The 20492-nt window shown below is 36.3% G+C and overlaps 2 protein-coding genes across 2 annotated transcripts; both read right to left on the minus strand.

Moving 5' to 3' along the window:
* Positions 1-7: 7 nt before the first annotated feature.
* On the minus strand, positions 8-1528 carry LOC131687874 (uncharacterized). Its single transcript, XM_058971965.1, has 2 exons — positions 1222-1528; positions 8-1161 (listed from the first exon to the last, which is right to left on the minus strand). Exons 1-2 carry the CDS (start codon positions 1526-1528, stop codon positions 8-10), a joined length of 1461 nt encoding a protein of 486 aa, XP_058827948.1.
* Positions 1529-15043: 13515 nt separating this feature from the next.
* LOC131689467 (hexamerin-1.1-like) lies at positions 15044-17578 on the minus strand. The gene is made up of 3 exons (XM_058974566.1): positions 17419-17578; positions 17223-17350; positions 15044-17040 (listed from the first exon to the last, which is right to left on the minus strand). The coding sequence occupies exons 1-3, from the start codon at positions 17525-17527 to the stop codon at positions 15139-15141; spliced, it is 2139 nt and encodes a 712-aa protein (XP_058830549.1). The 5' UTR covers positions 17528-17578; the 3' UTR covers positions 15044-15138.
* Positions 17579-20492: the final 2914 nt, after the last annotated feature.

Raw genomic sequence — 20492 nt, forward strand, 5'->3', positions numbered from 1 at the left:
TGTATCGCTAGCTTGAAATAAAGATCGGCCAATCCGCTGGGTCTCCAGAGAATCGGGGAAGTTCCTTAGCCAGGGACTGCCGTGCTGCTAGCTGCTGCTGCGTTGGACCTCCTGGAGCTCGAGGGGGAATCACTTGGTCTTGATACACATTTTCTGACAGACGAGGGGGCAGGGGGAATTTATTGAATTCAACCGGGTATGTGGGGGAATCACGCATTCGTTCATCGGTTTTATTCTTATATTGACTCTTGGGCAGAGTTAGTATTTGTGTTACACCCGGGCGCGCGTGAAAAACTTGCTGCTGCTCGCGGGGAACTTCAGGAGGCATTTTAATATTTCCCGGATGCGCGAAATTTCTCGACTGTTCACGGGAAATTTCATACATATTGGTCGTGGGGCAATATTGAGAAGTGTATTCGTTTGCATTTATTGAATAATTACTCAAGGCTTGACGCTTACCTGGGGGTTCCATATAGCTTGGATTGCTTTCCGTTGCTGCGATTGTTTGACTTACCGCTGCCAAACTAGTATGGCTTACCGGTTCCCTCACAGGCCAGCGACGATTCATTGGGTCGATTCCACCTACTGCTTCAGCTTCGGAACCATTTTTAGACCGAATTCGTTCGTCCTCCGGGACAGTTGCTAACGTTCGGCCCGCCTTGGGAATGACGCCGGTCTGCTTCTCCATGCGCGGCTGGCTTGCCGCTGGCTTTGGTAGCTGCTCCGTCACTGTACTGCTTGCTTCCGGTTGTCCGACTCGTTCGCACATTTCCGCACTGGATTGAAATCCCTCGAGTAGGTTGCGGCACAGTTCCAACTGTGCTTGTAGTGCTGATAGCTGTTTGTGTGTCGGTTTTGCTCGCCTTTCGCATTGCTCCACTCGGTTCCTGAGTTCCAACAATGCATCCTCAGATTTTGTTCCCTGTGGTGACTGAGACGCAGACGGCTTCAACACTGCTAGGGGAATGGTTACCATCGGTGGCGCTACCGATCTGGGTGTACCCGGCGCCGGTACCGAACGACGAACAGATGATGCTAGTGGGGCACCGGGGGGAAGTGGAGTAGAAAGACGCTTACTTGAAGTAGGTGAAGCCGCTTCATTGGTACCACTGCGCGCTGAAACACCACTGCGATGGCTGCCATTTTCTTCTCCTTCCAGCACTTTGTCGATGAGTTTTTATTGCTCATCAAGATGGCGGCGTTGCAGCTCTATTTCCGCACGTTTTCGTTCTAGCTGCTGCCTTTCCACCAGCTGGCTCATACAGACGGAAAGCGCCGACGCTGCACTGGCACGACTGGAACCGCTCTTCAATGAAATGGCATCCTCTTGCATGGAGGTGCAATCACCGCACACCCATGACCGGTTCATCACACTCGCATCCACCCCGGCGCATGTATAGTGCCGCCATCCGTCGCATTGGTCACACTGGACCATATTGTCCGCACTATCCGGACGTTGGCAGGCCACACAATTGGATTCCTCTTGTTCCAACTCCGTTGTATCTCCAATTGGCGTCTGTTCGGCCATCTTACCTCAAATTTTGAAGATTGTCGAGGTTGTAGGGCGAAGGGAAAAGGCCGTTTTGTAGCGTAAAAGTTGTATTTAGCTTCAACTATAAGTTAATAAAATTATGTTAGTTGGCGTTACAATCGTGATTGAATTTAACTGTTTTTACAATTTGGTGGGCTGTACCCTTTTATTCGCCCTTGCTGCCAGTCGTGGCTCTTTTCCAAATAATACTGTCTAAAAACATGTTAATTATAAATTTGTTTCCTTCCACGTTTTCTAGGATGCTTCTATTATATTATACCTTACCGCCTTTCAAATCTTTCCTGTTTTTCACTCTACTTTCACTTATACCTTACTGTACTTCTCTTTTAAACTTTTGCTTTTAATTTCACTTTCTATCTGCTGCCGTTCACACTGAGCTTCGATGAGTAAAAGAACTGCCAAATGAAACGTGGTCTAGTCGTTGACAGTTCGGTGATGTATCTCCGCTGTCATCAAATGACGTCTGTCACACATTGACGCGACGCTTATCTGCCGCCGCGTTGCTTTGATTCAGACGCGTTGCCTTTGTCAGGCAGTGTTGCCAGCTCGACGGTTTCTGCGTTGACAAAGAGCAATTTTTCAAAAGAGCGTAAACGTTTCTACGTGTATAAATTTCAAATTTTTTTTGTTCGTTCACTGTATTTTATACAGCAAAACTATCTGAGAACGAGTTACAGGGTATAAATACTTCTATCCAAAAAAAATATACACTGAAAAAGATGTTGTGTCATTTTTCAAAAAAACAAAAATTTATGTTAAAAATTTAAATTGCGAAAAAACCCATTTTTTTAAATTTTTCTATTTTGTCTACGAAAATCCAAAGAGAAAAGAAACATTTTGAATGTGATTGCATGATGGAGAACTTATCGGTAAAAAAGTTTTTCTAACAATAACTTCATACATGTTTTAAAATTTCATACTAATTGACATACAAAATTGTAATTTTATCACAGAATATAATTCTAAGAATCATTTAAAATCAAAATGTATTTAACAAAAATCTTCCAAAATCCGATAGTTTTCGAGATATTTGGAATTTTGCTTCATCATAAACGATTAATCCCTGCCATTATGCTCTTTTCAAAAGTAATTCGCGTTAACCCCACCATAAAATGTCAAAAATCTAATGTTTATCGTTTTGAAGACGTAAAGCAAATTTTGTAGTGTATTTGGAGCATGGAGAAGCTTTCAATAAAAAAGTTTTCTTAAGAACAACTTTTGACATATTTTTATAATTCATACTATTTGCAGTCAAAAATACAATTTTCTTTTTGAATATGATTCTAAACGCCTTTTTAAATCGAAATGCTCATAACAAAAAATTTCTGAAATGTAGTATTTCTCGAGATATTTTAACTTTTGTTTTAACAACACAATTATTTTGTTTTATTACGACCTTTTCATAAGTTATTCGCGTTTCTCCATCAACAATAATAGGTTTTTCAAAAGGCCCATAAACTTTCCTACAACTTTTCCTTTGACATCAAGGCGATATTGTAAACCATTTGAAAGCTACATGAAGGTAACCAAAATATTATTTAACCATAGGGTCTGATGATTAAACTATATAGTTGAATCATATTTTGGTTGCTTTCATGTAACTTTCAAAAGATTTACAATATCGCCTTGATGTCAAAGAAAAAGTTGCAGGAAAGTTTATGGGCCTTTTTAAAAACCTATTATTGTTGATGGAGAAACGCGAATAACTTATGAAAAGGTCTAAATAAAACAAAATAATTGTGTTGTTAAAACAAAAGTTAAAATATCTCTAGAACTACTACATTTCAGAAATTTTTTGTTATAAGCATTTCGATTTAAAATGGCGTATAAAACCATATTCAAAAAGAAAATTGTATCTTTGACTGCAAATAGTATAAATTATAAAAATATGTCAAAAGTTGTTTTTAGGAAAACTTTTTTATTGAAAGCTTCTCCATGATCCAAATACACTGAAAAAATTGCATTTACGTTTTTGAAACGATAAACATTAGATTTTTTATGATTGGGTAACGCGAATAACTTTTAAAAAGAGCATAATTACACGAAATAATTGTTTTTGATGGAGCAAAATTCCAAATATCACATCGCATCACAACTATCACATTTTGGAAGATTTTTGTTAAATGCATTTTGATTTTAAATTATGCTTATAATTATATTCTGTAATGAAATTACAGTTTTGTATGTCAATTAGTAGGAAATGTAAAAACATGTTTGAAGTTATTGTTAGAAAAACTTTTTTACCAATTTTTTCTTCATCATGCAATTACCTTCAAAATGTTTCCTTTCTCTTAAGGTTTTTGTTGACAAAATATAAAAATTTAAAAAAATGGGTTTTTTTCGCAATTTTATTTTTTTAAAGAAATTTTTATTTTGTTGAAAAATGACACAACATTTTTTTCAGTATATAATTATTTCGGACAGAAGTATTCATTCCCTGTAACTCGTTCTCAGATAGTTTTGCTGTATAAAATTTGAAATTCATGCACGTGGGAAGGTTTACGCCCTTTTGAAAAGTTGCTCTTGAATCAAAATAATCTTATTACCTGTAGAAAATGTTTAGTCTTCCATGCCGGTGAAATGTGTAATGTTTCATCGAAATCTAAGATGGTCGGTCACGATTTTAAAGATTTTCGGACGGATCTTCGTGGAATTTCTCTACTGTAATACCAGATCCTGTCAAATGGTTCATTTTCGACCCATCTGTGAAGAAAATTACTGAGCCTGGGCGGAGACTAGGGCCACTTTGTTCCCAGGTTGACCGTTCAGGCTCCATAATTTTATAGGTAGTTTCAAAGTTCAGCATCGCATGCCACCAGTGTTCATTTGCAATGACGAGGTTATTTATAGGAAAATCTTTCAGAACCGCAAGATATCCTGTTAAATTTCCAGATAATATTTTTTATGACGACTTCTTTTCGACGCGCTTTTTTCCGCCTCACGTTGTATTACCTGATGTAGTGGAAGAAGATGCAACATTGTATCTAATGCTTTCGATGGAGTACTTCGCATGGCACCGGTTATCGCTCCACAAGCAAACCTTTGAAGTTTACCTTTTTTGAGTTGATGTCTCTTTTGTTTTAGGCCACCAAACTAACGAGGCATATGTTATTCTTGGTTTGATTAATTTAGAGTATAACCAGCGGACCATACTTGGTCTCTGACCCCATTTTTACCAATTGTTCTACTGCACACCCATAGAGCAAAACTGTTGATATGGAAAAATTTTCTTTTTCGAGTGAATGGGATTATGATTGTTTTGGAGGGATTTATGTCCAGGCCCTCCTTTTTACACTATTGCGAAGTGAAGTTCAGTGCAGATTGTATTCTATTTGAGATAACATAGTCACGTTTTCCCCTCACGAGTATTACAACATCCCTTATTTGTTTTCATAGTCAGTGGCGTGTTTCCAAGCGTGCGAGTTATTTCACGATTTGTAAACATTGAGTTGATCCAATTTATTGTGTAAATATCAAACCCGTTTTTTTCTCATAGTATTCCGCATTGAACTATGAGATGCATTGTCGAAAGCTCCTTCTATGTCGAGCAAAGCAGCAAGTGAGATTTCTTTTGTTTCAATAGAATTCTCTAGTTTTCCAACCAACATGGGTAATGCATCTATTGTTGATTTATTGCTTTGATATGCGAATTGAAATTCGATATGTGGAGAGTACTCTGCTTTAATTTGTAAGTCAATCATTTTCTCCATTAAAGAAGAAATATGGAGGTTAAGTTGATTGGTCTAAAAGACTTTGGAAGTGATGTATCGCGCCTCTCCGATTTTGGTATGAATATTACCCTCGTTTGCCAAAACCGGAAGGTTACGATGGGCAGGTCACGTTGGGAGGATGCCGGGCAACAACCCTGCTCAAATTCGGCATGTACAAAACGACGAGGAGCACAGCGGGCTAGGTGGCCAGGCCAGGTGCAGCAAGCTCTAGAAGATATCGGACGCCACCGTGGGTGGAGAGAGGCAACCGCGAACCGAGTGTTATAGAGAAGAAATTTTGATCAGATTGTATCAAATTAATTGATGTAACGTCATATAAATAATAATTACCCTTGTTTGTCTCCAGTTTGTAGGTATATAGTTTAGTATTAGAATTGCCCTAAAGGTTCTCGTCAGTTATGGAATGATATGCTGTTTGCTTTTTTGTAGCATTTTTGACAGTATTCCATCCATCCGTTTTGAACGGTTCAAAGATGTCGATCGCCCATTCCACCTTTGCGTCTGTAAATATAGCACTGACTATTTCGTGAACTTCAGTACCCTCGTCCTTCTTCACACTACCTAACCCGTTTGTATGATCTTTTGAAAGGGTTTTTTGTAGTCTTGTAACGACGGGAGTTTGTTCAACCCGCTCGCACATCAGCCTTCAACTCTTTCTTCGCGATTTCCTAATTTTTACGTTATATGCTGAAAGATATTTTTATACTCATCCCACTTTCAGTCCGTTTAGCCCGGTTGAACAGTTTCCTAGAAGCTTTCCTGAGCTTTTCTAAGGTTTTGTTCCACCATGGTGCGTCCTTATTGAATGTACGCGTTTTAGCTGGACAGCTTCTATTGTAAGCATCCATAAGTTTAGATGTTATAACATTTGACAAGATCTCCAATTCTTTCTCGGTTTGGATCTCTTCTTCAAAACATGCTTTTGAGCCCAGCAGTTAAGAGAAGAATGTATCCCAATTTGTGTTTTTGGGATTTCTGTAGACTTCTGATAGGATTTCTCAGGAGAGCAGCAGGACTGCTTTGTATTCGAAGAGTGCAGGCCCGTGCGCGGAAAATGCTCATGGGGAGGGTTTTGATTTTTCTACGTTTGTCATAAAAGAAAGGTTAAACTTTGAAGATTTTTTATGAGACCTGGAAAGCCGAGTATTGTGTACCAATCGACTCGGCTCAACAAATAGGGTAAATGTCTATTATCGAGAAAGAATGGAATTAGCTAAAGGTAGTGTCTGATTGGTTTGAAGTAGTTAATCCTACCGACTAAACTTAAACCTCTTGTATCTTGTCATCTTCATCTATTCGGGGCCACCATTACACCGTAAAAACATTGTTCCTAAAATCGTGAATAAAGTACCATGATATCTCTCTCCGTTGAAAAGTTAGTGTTGGCGCCATCTGTGCGGTCACAGATTGAACTAAAATTTTCTAACCAAAACATAACTCGCATTATGTACTGCAATTCTTCCGAACATACTATTCAGCTAAATCTAACCATTAATCTACAAAAATGTTTAGTTTGTTAGAACCTAGTACTGATACACTATCATGCACTGCTACCCGATCAGAACATCATAACAGAAAGCTATCAAATTTATATCTCATGTTGATATATATAACTCTCTGTGTTATCTTTATGATATACGGATCAGGAATGCAAGAAAGCTTATATCAAGATTATATCTTCTATAGCACCATTGGATTAATAATATGATATTAATGTACGCATACAACGATGATGTTACAGTAAGTTATATATTCTTTCACAATTATCTTGAACGCTAACGGTTACACAAATGACAGTATATTTGCTTATACACTTTTTTTATGCGTCGTAATGCAACTTTTTAAAGCGAATTTTCGAAGTTTTTGATTTTTTTGATTTGGATTTTCAAAATTCCGCGTTTTGAGTATAGACAAGATTTAGATGCAATTGGTCGGAGAACTTGTCAGTGAGGTGTTTGATTGACTTACTTGGTTGCAGTTGGATTAGAAGATGACATTGCCAATTTTCTGAGACACTCGTCTGACACATAACTTCGAGTAGGAGGCGTATGATTTAAATGTTAAAGCCATTATCATAAAAAGGAATCGTGAAGTTATCAAAGAACTTTTCAAAAGATTAAAATTTTCCTATAAAACTTATTTCGAAGAATATGCAGGAAGTAACAAGCAGTCCAGATGAAATAAAGAAACGTGAATTGAAATCAAAAAGCATTTTAAAACTAGTTTTTATGGCTTTGTCTAATGAGTATATAATTAATTTTCCTCTAATCTATGCTGCATATTGCGAAAACGAATTTTCAGGTCACAAAAAACTATCTGATATATTATACTGATCTCCAAAATTTTCGTAGTGTATTTTGAGGATCTTGATGAGACTTTCAGTGCGATTTCTCCAATTTATGCAGGTTTTTATGAACACTGGAACCATATCCAGTGTGTGGGTTTCTAGTTTGTGCGTTTTTTTGAATTTCTAAACTATCGCGACTTTTTTATTTTATCCTCCGCATAAAAAGTGTTTGAGTTTACTTGAGTATATTTGGTTGAATTGACAAGTGATTTGATAATCCTTGAAATATTTAAAAACTTTAATGCAAAAATATTGTTAATTTCCCCCTTAAAATTTAATCAAATTTGGAAAAAAAAGTGTAACAGAAAAAAACATGAAATATTCAAGAATCCGTCCCATCGAAGAAACATCAACAATTTCTCGAATTTTCTCATAAATCTGTTATATTCACAGTTGATAGATATAACTTCTGTGAAAGATTTGCATTTCTAGCAATTTATTAGGTGCGAGATAGTTGTACTGATTTGTTTAGTCTTTCCTATATCAAAAATGCCAATAACAAATCCCCAAAAGAGACTTATTTTGAAACTTCAAAACACATTTGTTGCTTTGAATCTATGCGGAATCCTAAATAAGATTTGTCGTATTCTCCGTAAAATAATGTACGTAAAATATGTCGCATCGACATTATTTCTAAAAACCACGTAAAACACGTTAACGTACAAGAGAAGCGCCAAAGCGCACTATTTAGAATCTAAAAATAGCCCCTCTTTCCTAATCTGAAAAGATAAAGCTATTCAGTCATCGTCATATAGACAGCTGTATTGGTGAGGAAAACTGAATAAAAACAAAGCGTATGACAACAGGAAAACAAAGAGCACTTAGGCTTGGGCAAAGTTCAATGTGTGCGTTCTGGAAACGTCTTCTGCATCTATAATCGTTTTGCCCTTGACGGAAGCATGGAATATTACGCTAACATTAAACATCAGTCGAAAACAACGTCGTTGGTTCATGTAGGAGACTTTCCCATCAAACTCAGAATACCCAGGTTCAAAGCGACAATATCCACAAATAATAATCTGCGTATAATATATTCACAATAACAATCAGCCAGCAGGTATGCAATCATTTGGCAATGCTATAAAAGCTTTTGATGCATGAAGCTTTTTTGCTCCCAAAGCAAAAAGCGCCTTAATGTATGCTTTAATTTTCTCGTATTCTATTTTTAGACGTGCACGCTAAAATCGTTGATATTATACAATAAGTAATACAAGCTATGTTGGAGTCCATTATGCTATCTCATGTTGTTATGATCGTGTTATATTGCTATCAACGTTTGTTATAAATGTGATATTCGTAGAGAATTTTTTGTTAGAATTTTTGTTATTTTAACACCTAACGGTTTCTGCTTTATAACAAAATTTGATAGGAAATTTTTCGTAACAAAATATCAGCATGAGTTATAATTGTGTTATTTCTTCGTGGTCGGGTAGGCCCCATGCAAAACTGACTCAGTCATCACTTCGTTAAAAGTTTAATAACTTTTCCTATTGGAGTCGGATCGCTTTGCAGTCTTCAACAAAGTTGTAGATAATAAAATTATCTTCTTAAGTTTCACTTTTGGTGATAATCTGATGTATACAGCGCCACTTAGCGGCGAAAATGTGAGCAAGAGGGTTTTCTCCATGTAAATTGTCAAAAAATCCAAAAAAAATGTCAAAAAAAACTTCAAGCACGTTGGTCCGGTAGCTAGACTTGTCCGATTTGCTTCAAATTTGGAGCAAGTACTCCTGGTGGGACTAGGAATCGACTCAGGGGTGGGCCGATTGAGTTTTCAAAAATTCATTATTTTTCTGGGCAGTCTAGTGTGTATGTGCGTCTGTGTGTATGTGACTAAAAGTGTCACTCATTTTTCTCTGAGATGGCTGAACCGATTTTGACAAACTTAGACTCAAATGAAAAGTGCATCGTTCCCATAGGTTGCCATTGAATTTCTAATGGATCCGACTTCCGGTTCCGGAATTACAGGATGGTGAGCACAATCACGCAGAAAATGTCGATTTTAATAAATTCTGCAATGAATGTATAAAGGTGAAAAATTTTCCAAAATATGACCACAACTGCTTCGATTTGTAGTATTAGGTCACTAACATCCATTCAAAGTCTCTTTGGCCACATTGGCCACCATCATCGGTTCCGGAAGCCCCGGCGGAAGTATCTAAATTCAGAATAACAGTCACATCGGTTTCTCGGAGATGGCTAGACCGATTCAACCAAACTTAGTCTCAAATGAAAGGTATTGCGTCCCCGTAAATGGCTAATAAGTTTCATCCCGATCCGACTTCCGGTTCTGGAGTTACGGGTTGTGGCGTGCGATCACATAGCAAATTGCGATTCAAACCGATACTCCGATGAAAGCAAAAAAGGTAAAAATTTAGCTAAAATGTCTCTCAAACAACTTAAATTTGCTGTTCTAGTTTACCGACGGCCAACCAAACTTTCGTTGACTACATTGACCACCATAGACGGTTCCGGAAGTGCCCGGGAAAAGCGGCCATCTTTCAAAATTAACGAACTCACATCAGTTTCCCGGAAATGGTTGGGCCGATTTTCAGAAACTTAGTCCCAGATGATAGCTATAATATCCCTACAGATGTCTATAAAATTTCGCGCGGATCGCTTAAATATAGCCTAAACCGTCCGGTCACATATGAAATTCCCATATAAGCCGGAACTCAAAATTTTGTTTTCAGAGGGGGGACCCCATAAAATTTCGCAACCAATAATGAACTACTTATTTCTTTTCCTACAGTAGCCAACAAACTCAGTTACTTCCTGTGGAGCGGCTTCATCTGATTCCCCTGGTAAGTAAGCAGAAGCAACTATAATATCAGTCCTCCTTCTCGTTGTTGGTATGTTTAACTGTATTGCCACTATGTCTCTTTTTATAAATTCGATTATTGGTGTATAGTTAACATTTACACTTACCAGAATAGCCGTACGTGGCTTATTCACCGAGTCGTCAAATGTTACCTATCGCATTTGTGTAGATATTCCTAGAATATTGTGTCTCAAAGTTGGTTCTTGGATTAAAGCCACGTCTATATTTTCTTTTGTGAATCTGCGACAAAGGATTCCAGTTGCTTCTTTCGCATGATGCAGATTCGCCTGGATATTTTTTTTTAGTTTTGTGCCTCATCATTTGAGTCCCACGATTTGCGAAGAAACAAAACGTCCACTGTGTTAGAGATTCGCTTCACACAGTAAAGGCAAAGCCCATGATCCTCCGTTCGCGACTGGCATATTTTATCCCCGCCAGCCATTCAGACCTAGACACGGAGATACATCTTGATTTAGGGATTCCTGCTTTCAGTCGCCTCTTATGACCTTGATGCAAGAACCCAGTGGATCCATTCTTGGCTGAGATACTTCAACCCGCCGGATGCCACACGGCCTATATGCTGTTTTTTCAGAGAAAGATAACAGACGTATCATCCTCCTAGTGGATAACAGCCAACACGACAGGTTCGTCCGTACACACCGAAATTTGAAGACAGAATTCTGTTTTTAAACCCAGCAAAACTTCAGCGAACTTCCATCAGCTGAAAACCTTAGCAAACCCCCAACTGTTGAGAACCCAGTAAAATCATACCAAACCTCTGCGAATAAAGTTTGGTGTGTTGAGCGAACAGTCCACTGCAACACTGACATAGGAATGCAGGAAGGGCCGGTACTTCCCAGGCCCCGTTCGCCTTTGAGAATATTTTAAACCCCCTCAACAATTTTAACCATAGCACGGGTCGCATGACACTATGGAATTGGGGTTCCCTGTTTGGGGTTTTTTTTTACCACCGGAACAGTGTAACTCTTAGCCGGTTGAAACAACCACTATCGATACCCTATCTTCTAGTGTTAGTTGATCAATCCTTTTGAATCTGTAATCCTGGCCGTTAATTCCTGATGCCGGAAACTGAAAGTTTATATCTCACCCCCCCCCCCCCCCCCCCCCTTCAGCCTTGTCCGCTCTCCCTCCCATGTCTCTGATACACAGATGTATGACTTCACCCCCTTCTCCTCTTGAATATATTCCCAAAACTTATGTGCTTAGTTTTAGTTGATCAATATTTAATCTCGTTAAGAAATACCCTAATAGCCCTAATTAATTCCCCTTAATCTTGAACCACTCTTTCTAGTTATTTCTAGTTAATAAACTTGTAAAATGTTCCGCTTAGTTAATAATTAATTTCTCCTACAATCTCCCTTCTAAAAATCATAAAGTGAATTACTATACAAAGAACACGCAAAATGACCCGTCCCCCAAATCTTACGAATATTATAGGGTTTGTATGCCTATAATGGACCCTTTGCGTATAATGGTCCCCCGGACGCTTTTTTGTCAATTATTCCTCATTAAGAACTGTTTTAAACGTATACTGTTGGTTACAGGACAGCTTTAAGACTTAGACAGAAATTAGAATGTGTTTTTTCACCATAATTCAATACAAAATTGATATTTGCACTCAATTTCAATATAGTGCAGCATGACACAGGGTTTGTAAGTAATTGTTTTACTATTATAAAAAGACTGATTCGCTCTGATGTAAATAGACTACGTATGAAAAAGATTTTGTTTTACTGGTTAATACCTAACACTAAGACAATCTTTTGCGATGTAGATCTAATAAACTAAGATAATTTAAAATTTATATTGAAATTCTGGGGGTCCATTATGGGAACAAGTGAAACTAGGTATCTGTGCATTATGAACCCCTGACACATTAATATAACTAGAAACTTGTAATAGCAACTAATAGAATTAAAAAGAGTTATCAACATATTGAGGATTCAGTATAAGATTGATTGAAACCATCATATTGGAAATTTTGCAGCTTCTCAGTATTGGATCAACAAAATTTGTGGTTCCTACACCAATCAATAGACAAAACTAATAACAGTAGGTACAAATACATGAAGGCTGCCATGCAAAAGTTCATTCGAGCGACTAGAACCATGTTCTGTCAAAAAAAAGCGTGCAGGCAATTTGATGTATCACGCTCTGCTGTGAAGTATTGCGGAGTATATGGAAATGCTGGCCTGGAGGAACAAGAAAAGGTCCACGCTTCCAACCATAGAAGAAAATAAAATAGTGACATGGATAGCCCGAAAAGATTACTTAATAACCACGAAAAATTAAATTCTGGAGTAATACTTTAGCAAGTTCGTCGTGCGCAGGGTTGCAGAATGATTGAAATTTATTCACTAATATCCTTCTATTGAAAAATAATAGAATAAATCTATTGATTTAGAAAAAAAAGGTGGTGCTAAACGTTCAAGAAGCTTTACTAAAATTTGATTATACGAAATATTAAAATAAATACCGTAAAATGTAGCATTGATTACTGTTTCGAATAACTTTCTTGGAATCAACGAGCTGTAATTAATTCCATTTTTAGAGTAAGATAATATAGTTCGCTATCTTGTAATATTGCATATATCCAGGCAATTTCATGTACATTATTGCTACGTCCCAAAGTAAAACAAAACTAAAGATACAAAGTACTTTTATCGAACTTTCCCAGGAAAATAGTAGAAATTAAATCATGTAAATCATGGGCCCTGTCAGCTAAAAATACTTACGGTTTCTTCAAAACGCTTCAGATATAGCTATACATGAATGTACAAGCAATTGTATGAACTAATCAAAATGATGCAAGAAGTTGTGTCGTTTTTAATGTGTATTTGGTATCTTAAAATATAATGAAATGACAATATATTTGTTCTCTTTGGACACTGAACATGTTTAGAGCCGCCTTGTTAATATTACAAATGCTTTACTCGACTGTATTGTTGATGGATTGTCATAATTCGACCACCAATCCATTCAGACAATTGCCAATTACAATTTTGGCAAACTTGTGTAAGACTTTCTATAATACAGCCCTCATCACCTTACTCATAAGCGTCATACAAATCACATCACTTGTTATAAAAGTCATGTTCGCCTTTGAAATCAGCATCAGATCAATAAAAAAATTAATTCATTAGTCAAAGGTTTCGAGTGCCATTGAAATATTTAATGAAAGGAAAAAATAACAAAATTTTGTTATTTTTCATATTTTATATTTTTCTTATAATGTTGTGCTAAATATTACCAGAAAACTGAAAAAATACAATTTTTTGTATTAATTGTTGGATATGCGTGTAATGGGCCCGGGTCCATAATGCGCATATTCGTCCCGGGTCCATAATAGGAAAACGGGTCCATTATAGGGATATGGATACTAGTTCGAAATATCGAATTTTACTAAAGAAATCAAGTTGAAATGCTTCAAATTTGCATTATATTGTTTGAAAGACTTAGTATCATCAATTGATAGAATTTTACATTAAAAGTACAACTGAATTTATCCAAATTCTTTGAAATTGTTAGCACCGTCTACTGCGGGGTCCATTACTAGCACATTAACCCTATTATACCCTCTTTTATATGTATAAGTTAGCTGTAAAGTTTTTTTTTAGTTTCATTATTTAAAACAAAATAATATTGAAATGTGTAACCCCCTAGTTTTAAGAAATTCAAAATGTAAAACAATGAAAAAATGGCACCTTTAAGCTAACGCATACGTGCCTTATCAAATAAACAAATTGAAAAAAACCACTATCGACACTACACGGCTTATCTAGGCTGTTCAGAGAAGGAAGCTGATATTGAAGGACAGCTTCCATAGATGGCCGGACAGCCAAAAACAGAAGGGGCTAATTTTCTTTATACTTTCCGTAAATCAGCTTTTTTGTCGAATGGTGCAATAGGTGAGATAGCGCCTTTCCCCTACCAGGAGAAAATAACTAACCAATAAACTAAGCACACTATTTTCTGGTATCATACCAAAAGTTGGTGTTATTTGATTATTAGACGAAACACTCTTCAATATTTGCTTAATACCTCAATGAGTTATAATACTCTATTTTAGTATTATTTATGTATTCCAGTGATTTTTACAAATACCAAATCAATACCTTATTGAAAACAGTGAATTTTGTTATTGTAAGGTTGAAAAATGTTTTGTTATTATGCAGGTATTATAATAACTTGTTTCATTATCAACTGGTTATTCGTAGAACATGTTTGCGTAATTATTTTTGGTATTTTACCTCTTATTCAGAGCTTATTAATACCATAATGTGGTATTCAATTGACAGTATGGAATACATGATTTGAGTATTCCACAGATATTTTCTTCTGCTCGGGTTGTATGTCAAAATGGCTGCTAATCACCTTTGGCTTAACTTAGGCCATATTTGCTGGTGGATTTCTTTAATTATATGTTTTGTATCCTATATCATCAAATGGTTATGGTTATGGTTCTCCTTACAAAAAGATATTATATTATACAGCTCCAAACTCTGAAAAGTATAGTACAGTTGAAAAACGTTTGATGGGGCCTTTCGAAGATATCGATCACGTGTTACTGATTATTTGATTACAAAAACATTTATTTAAACCAGTGGAAAGTAAATTGTAGTAAAGCAGTGTCACGCCAAAACCATAGAATCAGAAATCTCGTTCCTTAGTAGGTTTTCTTCACATCGTCCTTGTGGTAGATAATTACATCCTTGAACAGCATATTCTTAGTGTACCAGTAGGTGTGCTTGATTTCACGATCGAAGGGGAAGCCCATTGGCAATTTGTCTTTGTATCTGCGTCCATCGCACACAAATCGTTTGTCAAAATCGGTATCTCGCACGGAATCGTCGCCTGTGTGTCGTGTGATAATGAAGTAGAGTTGCCTCTTAATTCCATCGATCTTGCCCTTCGGTAGGATTAGACGGTCTGGGAATCCACAGTGTGCCTCGGACATGTCTAGTAAGAATTCTTCACTTCCATCGAAGGCCGACATAATTTTCTTGTATAGTTCAACGTATGTTGTGCGATCTTTAACGCTCCAGAAGAAATCCCTAGAGTTGCGAACGATGGTATTCTTACCCGCAACAAGATCAACCACGTGATGATCGATTTCTACAAAATCGTCCTTATAACGGTCCAAATCTATAAGTTTGTCGAATTTTGGTCCTATGAAGACACGTAATACACCTTTGCCAGTAGTTTCAGACAGAACATCCAAAGTGTAGGTGAAGGTTTTGTGGTTCAAACGCTTGGTGCGGCCCTTTACAGTGAAGTCGAAGTATTTACGGACGTTAGTCATCGGTACAACATTGGAAACATCTGAATCAAAGTATTCGAAATAGGTCATCAATTTGTCGACAACCACATCCTTGATGGCGACTCCCTTGAAGTCAAGTTCTTCGAACTTATAATAAGGAAGGTAGCTCTTGAAGAGACGATAGACGTCCAACAGCCGATCCCACATTTTGTAGAACATTGGATCACGTAGAGAAGTCTCGAAATGCATCAATACCGTTGGCCACGTCTTCTTTGTCATGAAATCCATTCCACTGAGAACAGTTCGGGACAACATTTCAACGAATCCAAATTTGCACTTAGTGTCGACTCTCTTGTCATCCTTTTTGTCATCTTTGTCCACGTCCATGCAGTTCAACATTTTTCCAAGGAAGTCAATGCTGTCCCATCTGCGCAAGTCGATCTTTGTTCCATCATCCTTCAGGTAGTAACCGTCGTCAATTACTTTGCGCATTCTCATTTCCCAGTCCTTAATCCAGTCAACTTTATAGTAGTCGACATCTCTGATCATGTAATTGTCGTCTCTGCTCTTGAAATGAATGCCGTTCGCGTAGCTTAGTAACGAGAAATAACCATCCTTCAATGGGAATCGCCAGGTCAAGCCCATAATGCGACGTTTGTCATGTGAGAACCTTTCCAGATTGTACCGGGCCAACAGCTGATGGTGAATGTAAAGATATAGCTCTCCTCTGCGTTCCTTCTTGAAGTCGAACTTGTCATTGTCAAGGAAGAAAGGATAATCCATCTTGAAGTAGTAGTAGAATGAGTTTAGGCCAACATCTTCATGGTAGTAGTCCAGATCTCTATAGTCATGGAAATGACGATCTTTGTCCTTTTCCTTGTCTTTGTCCTTATCCTCCAAAGGATAGGTCATGGTAAAGTTCGAATAAACGACGTTGTATTTTCCTTCGCCATAGAATCCAAACGTAGGATCAAACATCTTACGGTAAGTTACTGACTTGATCAAATCGTTGTTGAAGAAGTGGTACGGGTAGATTTCATGAATAGGTGGAAGCACAATTCCACGGAGATCTTTACGGTGCAGGACAGTCAACGTAATGGCGTGGATAAACATGCCTTCATTAATATGTTCACGAGCAAAGATAACATTCTTGTAGTAAGTGTCCCAGTCTCTCGAAGTGTACAGGAATTTGAACAGCTTATAGGTCTGTTTCAGCATATACTTGTTGTAGAAGGTGAACACCTCGCCTTTGTCAAGGAACAGATCCTTCTTGTACATATCGATGAATTCCTCAACGACGTTGTAGTCCTATTAGTGAGAAGAACGTGAATCATCTATATTTAGCATTCTATGTGATTTTGAAAGTGTTAGAATACCCCGAGCATGTTTTTTAGGAATAAGTATTTCGAAATGATTCCGGAATTTTCGATATAACGATTTGATTTGCAAAAATTAGTTTGAATCAGTTATTGAAGAGTTTTCTCACTTACATCATATTTGGTTTTGTCCTCGACACAGGTTTTGGTGTACGGCAAGTATTCTTCGTATTTCAGCGGCATGTGAATATTTCGCATAATTTCAAAGAAGAATTTCTGTTTCTTCAGAATTTCTTTGTCAGCTGCAAAAGATCAATGAAGGTTACTTTTTTTAAATCGTTTCCAAAAAAATGTATAACTTAGAACTCACCAACACGTTTATCATCACGTCCATCATCGCGTCTATCGTCACCTTTGATCGATGATCCGCTGACCACGATGGCCAGGCAGACAGCGACCGCTGCTACGATCAACTTCATACTTGGATGCAACAGTTTTCTTCCAAGAGATGATGCGAACTGATTTAGGGACTCCGCTGGGGGACTTTTATATGCCAAGGAATATTTCCGCTATCGCCTTCGCGAGTCCAAATTATCACGTCGCGACAATGTATAGTGCAACATTGCATTTGTACCTTGATAAAACAATCACCTGCAATAAAATAGGTCAATTTCCTGCACCTCGCATACAATGTAGAGTTAGTCAATTAATTTTTGGTAATAATTTTCTTGTTGAGCATTATTACAGCACCGTAAAACGGACCGATTTTGATTGTATGAGGCTTGTTTCAGTAAATTTATGAATTCACCATCATTTAGTGTCTTATGACCATTTTCTCTTTTAATGGTTTTTATTAAATTTAAAATTGAAAATAACACAGCTTTCTTGCATATTTGCGATCAGTTTGAAAAATCCCTAATTTCCCACTACCTTTTTTATCAAGTAATGCTAATAAAATCGGGTATTTTTGTTTTGGATGAATTCCACGAAGATCCATCCGAAAATATTTGAAATCGTGACCGACCATTTTAGATTCCGATTAACTTCACACGTTTCACCGGCATGAAACACTAAACATTTTCCATAGTCAATAAGATTATGTTGATTCAAGAAGATTTTTTTAAAAGGGCGTAGACGTTTCTACGTGCATTAATTTCAAATTTTGTTTCGTTCGATTGCTGTATTTTATATAGCAAAACTATCTGAGAACGAGAAACAGGGAATGCCACCGTTTGAAAAAAAAAATACACTGAAGAAAATGTTGTCATTTTCCACAGAAACAAAAATTTGTGTTAAAAGTATAAATTGCAAAAACCCATTTTTTAAACATTTTGAATGTGATTGCATGATGGAGAACTTATCGGTAAAAAGTTTTTCAGGCAATAATTTATACATGTTTTTAAATTTCATGCTAATTGACGTACAAAACTGTAATTTTAATACAGAACTTAATTCTAAGTACCATTTTAAATCAAAATGCATTAAACAAAATTCTTCCAAAATGCGATATTTGTCGAGATATTTGGAATCTTGTTCGAAAAAAAAACGATTATTTCGTTTAAGTATGCCCTTTTTAAAAGTTATTCGCATTACCCCATCATAAAATGTCAACAATCCATTTTTTATCGTTTTAGAGACGTAAAAGAAACTTTTTCGGTGTATTTCTAGCATGGACAAACTTTCGATAAAAAAGTTTTCCTAACAGCCACTTTAGACATATTTTTGTAATTTGTAGTCAAAAATACAAATTTTTTTGAATATTCTAAACACTACTTTAAATCAAAATGCTCATAACAAACATTTTCTGAAATGTTTGGGTTCGCAAGATATTTTATTTTATCAACGCAATTATTTTGTTTTATTGCGATCTTTTCAGAAGTAATTTACCAATGAAATAACATCATCAGACTTTCAATTGGTTTATTATATCGCCTTCATATCAAAGACAAATTTTGCGAGAAATTATATGGGCCTATTGTTGTTCATGGAGACACGTGAATAACTTCTGAAAAGGTCGTAATAAAACAAAATAATTATGTTGTTAATATAAAATTTAGAATATCTCGAGAACTACTACATTTCAGAAAATGTTTGTTAAGAGGATTTTGATTTAAAATGGCGTTTGAAATCATCTTCAAAAAGAAAACTGTATTTTTGACTGCAAATAGTTCGATTTTTAAAGATACGTCAAAAGTTGTTGTTAGGAAAACTTTTTTTATTGGAAGCTTCTCCATAATCCAAATACAATGAACAAACTTCTTTTACCTCTCTAACATGAGAAACATTACACTAATTAATTGTTTTTGTTGAAGCAAAATTCCAAATATATCGACAATTATCCCAACAAAATTTCAGTTTTGTATGTCAATTAGTATGAAATTCATACTACGTTCACACTAAGAGTTTTAATGTTGTACTGGTGACATTTTTCTTGTAACGTGTTTTAGCTCTGTAGCGTGAACATAGTATTAATAACATGTATAACGCAATTGTTAGAAAAACTTTTTACCGATAAGTTCTCCATCATGCAATCACATTCAAGATATTTCTTTTCTCTTTAGGCTTTCGTTGACAAAATATAAAAAATTAAAAAAATAAGTTTGTCGCAATTTGAATTTTTAATACAAATTTTTAATTTAGTGAAAAATGACACCATTTTTTTGAGTATATTTTTTCGTACAGAAGTATTCATTCCCTGTAACTCGTCCTCAGATAGTTTTGCTGTATAAAATACAGTAATCGAACAAAACATTATTGAATATAATCCACGTAGAAACGTCTACGCCCTTTTGAAAAATTGCTCTTGTATCAAAATATTGCAATTGGCAGAGAAAATCATGGAGATTCATAAAACGAACACAATTGCAAAGTTTCGTTAGAATCGACGAAAGTCATATTTTACGGTCGGCCGGTTTCTCGTGGAATCCCTCTTTGTGTAAATTTTGTAGAAATTGTGTAAATTGTATACACAACTTTTCGAACGTTATTGCAGTTTTCGATCCAATCATTTTGCTGATCAAAATAACTCCGACAAAAACAATTGAAAATTTAAAATAAAATTAGTTATTTTTTTAAATAAAAGAAACTAATTCACCCAACAATTGAAACTTTTTGAATATATGGGTATCAGTTCTTGTTTCGAAAATACAAACAATTATATCTACTTGATTTCATGAAAGTTTGACGAAAAACTTTTGAAAATTGATCAATATTCCCCCGTTTTGCGGTATTTTCTTTCGTGAGACAGTCAAATTACTAGCTATTGTGAAATTGTATACAAATTCGCTCAAATAATGTTCACAATTGTGCTGATTTCTGTATTTTAACCTTTTTTGTTATAGAGGTTTTAACCTTATGGTCATTCGCCTCGCCTTTTAAAACTTATGGTTCAATCGAAATGCAGAAATTCATTATTTCTTCCAACACTGTCAGTACACCACCAAC

This window comes from Topomyia yanbarensis, chromosome 3 (genome assembly GCF_030247195.1).
Source record: "Topomyia yanbarensis strain Yona2022 chromosome 3, ASM3024719v1, whole genome shotgun sequence".
Taxonomy (NCBI): Eukaryota; Metazoa; Arthropoda; class Insecta; order Diptera; family Culicidae; genus Topomyia; species Topomyia yanbarensis.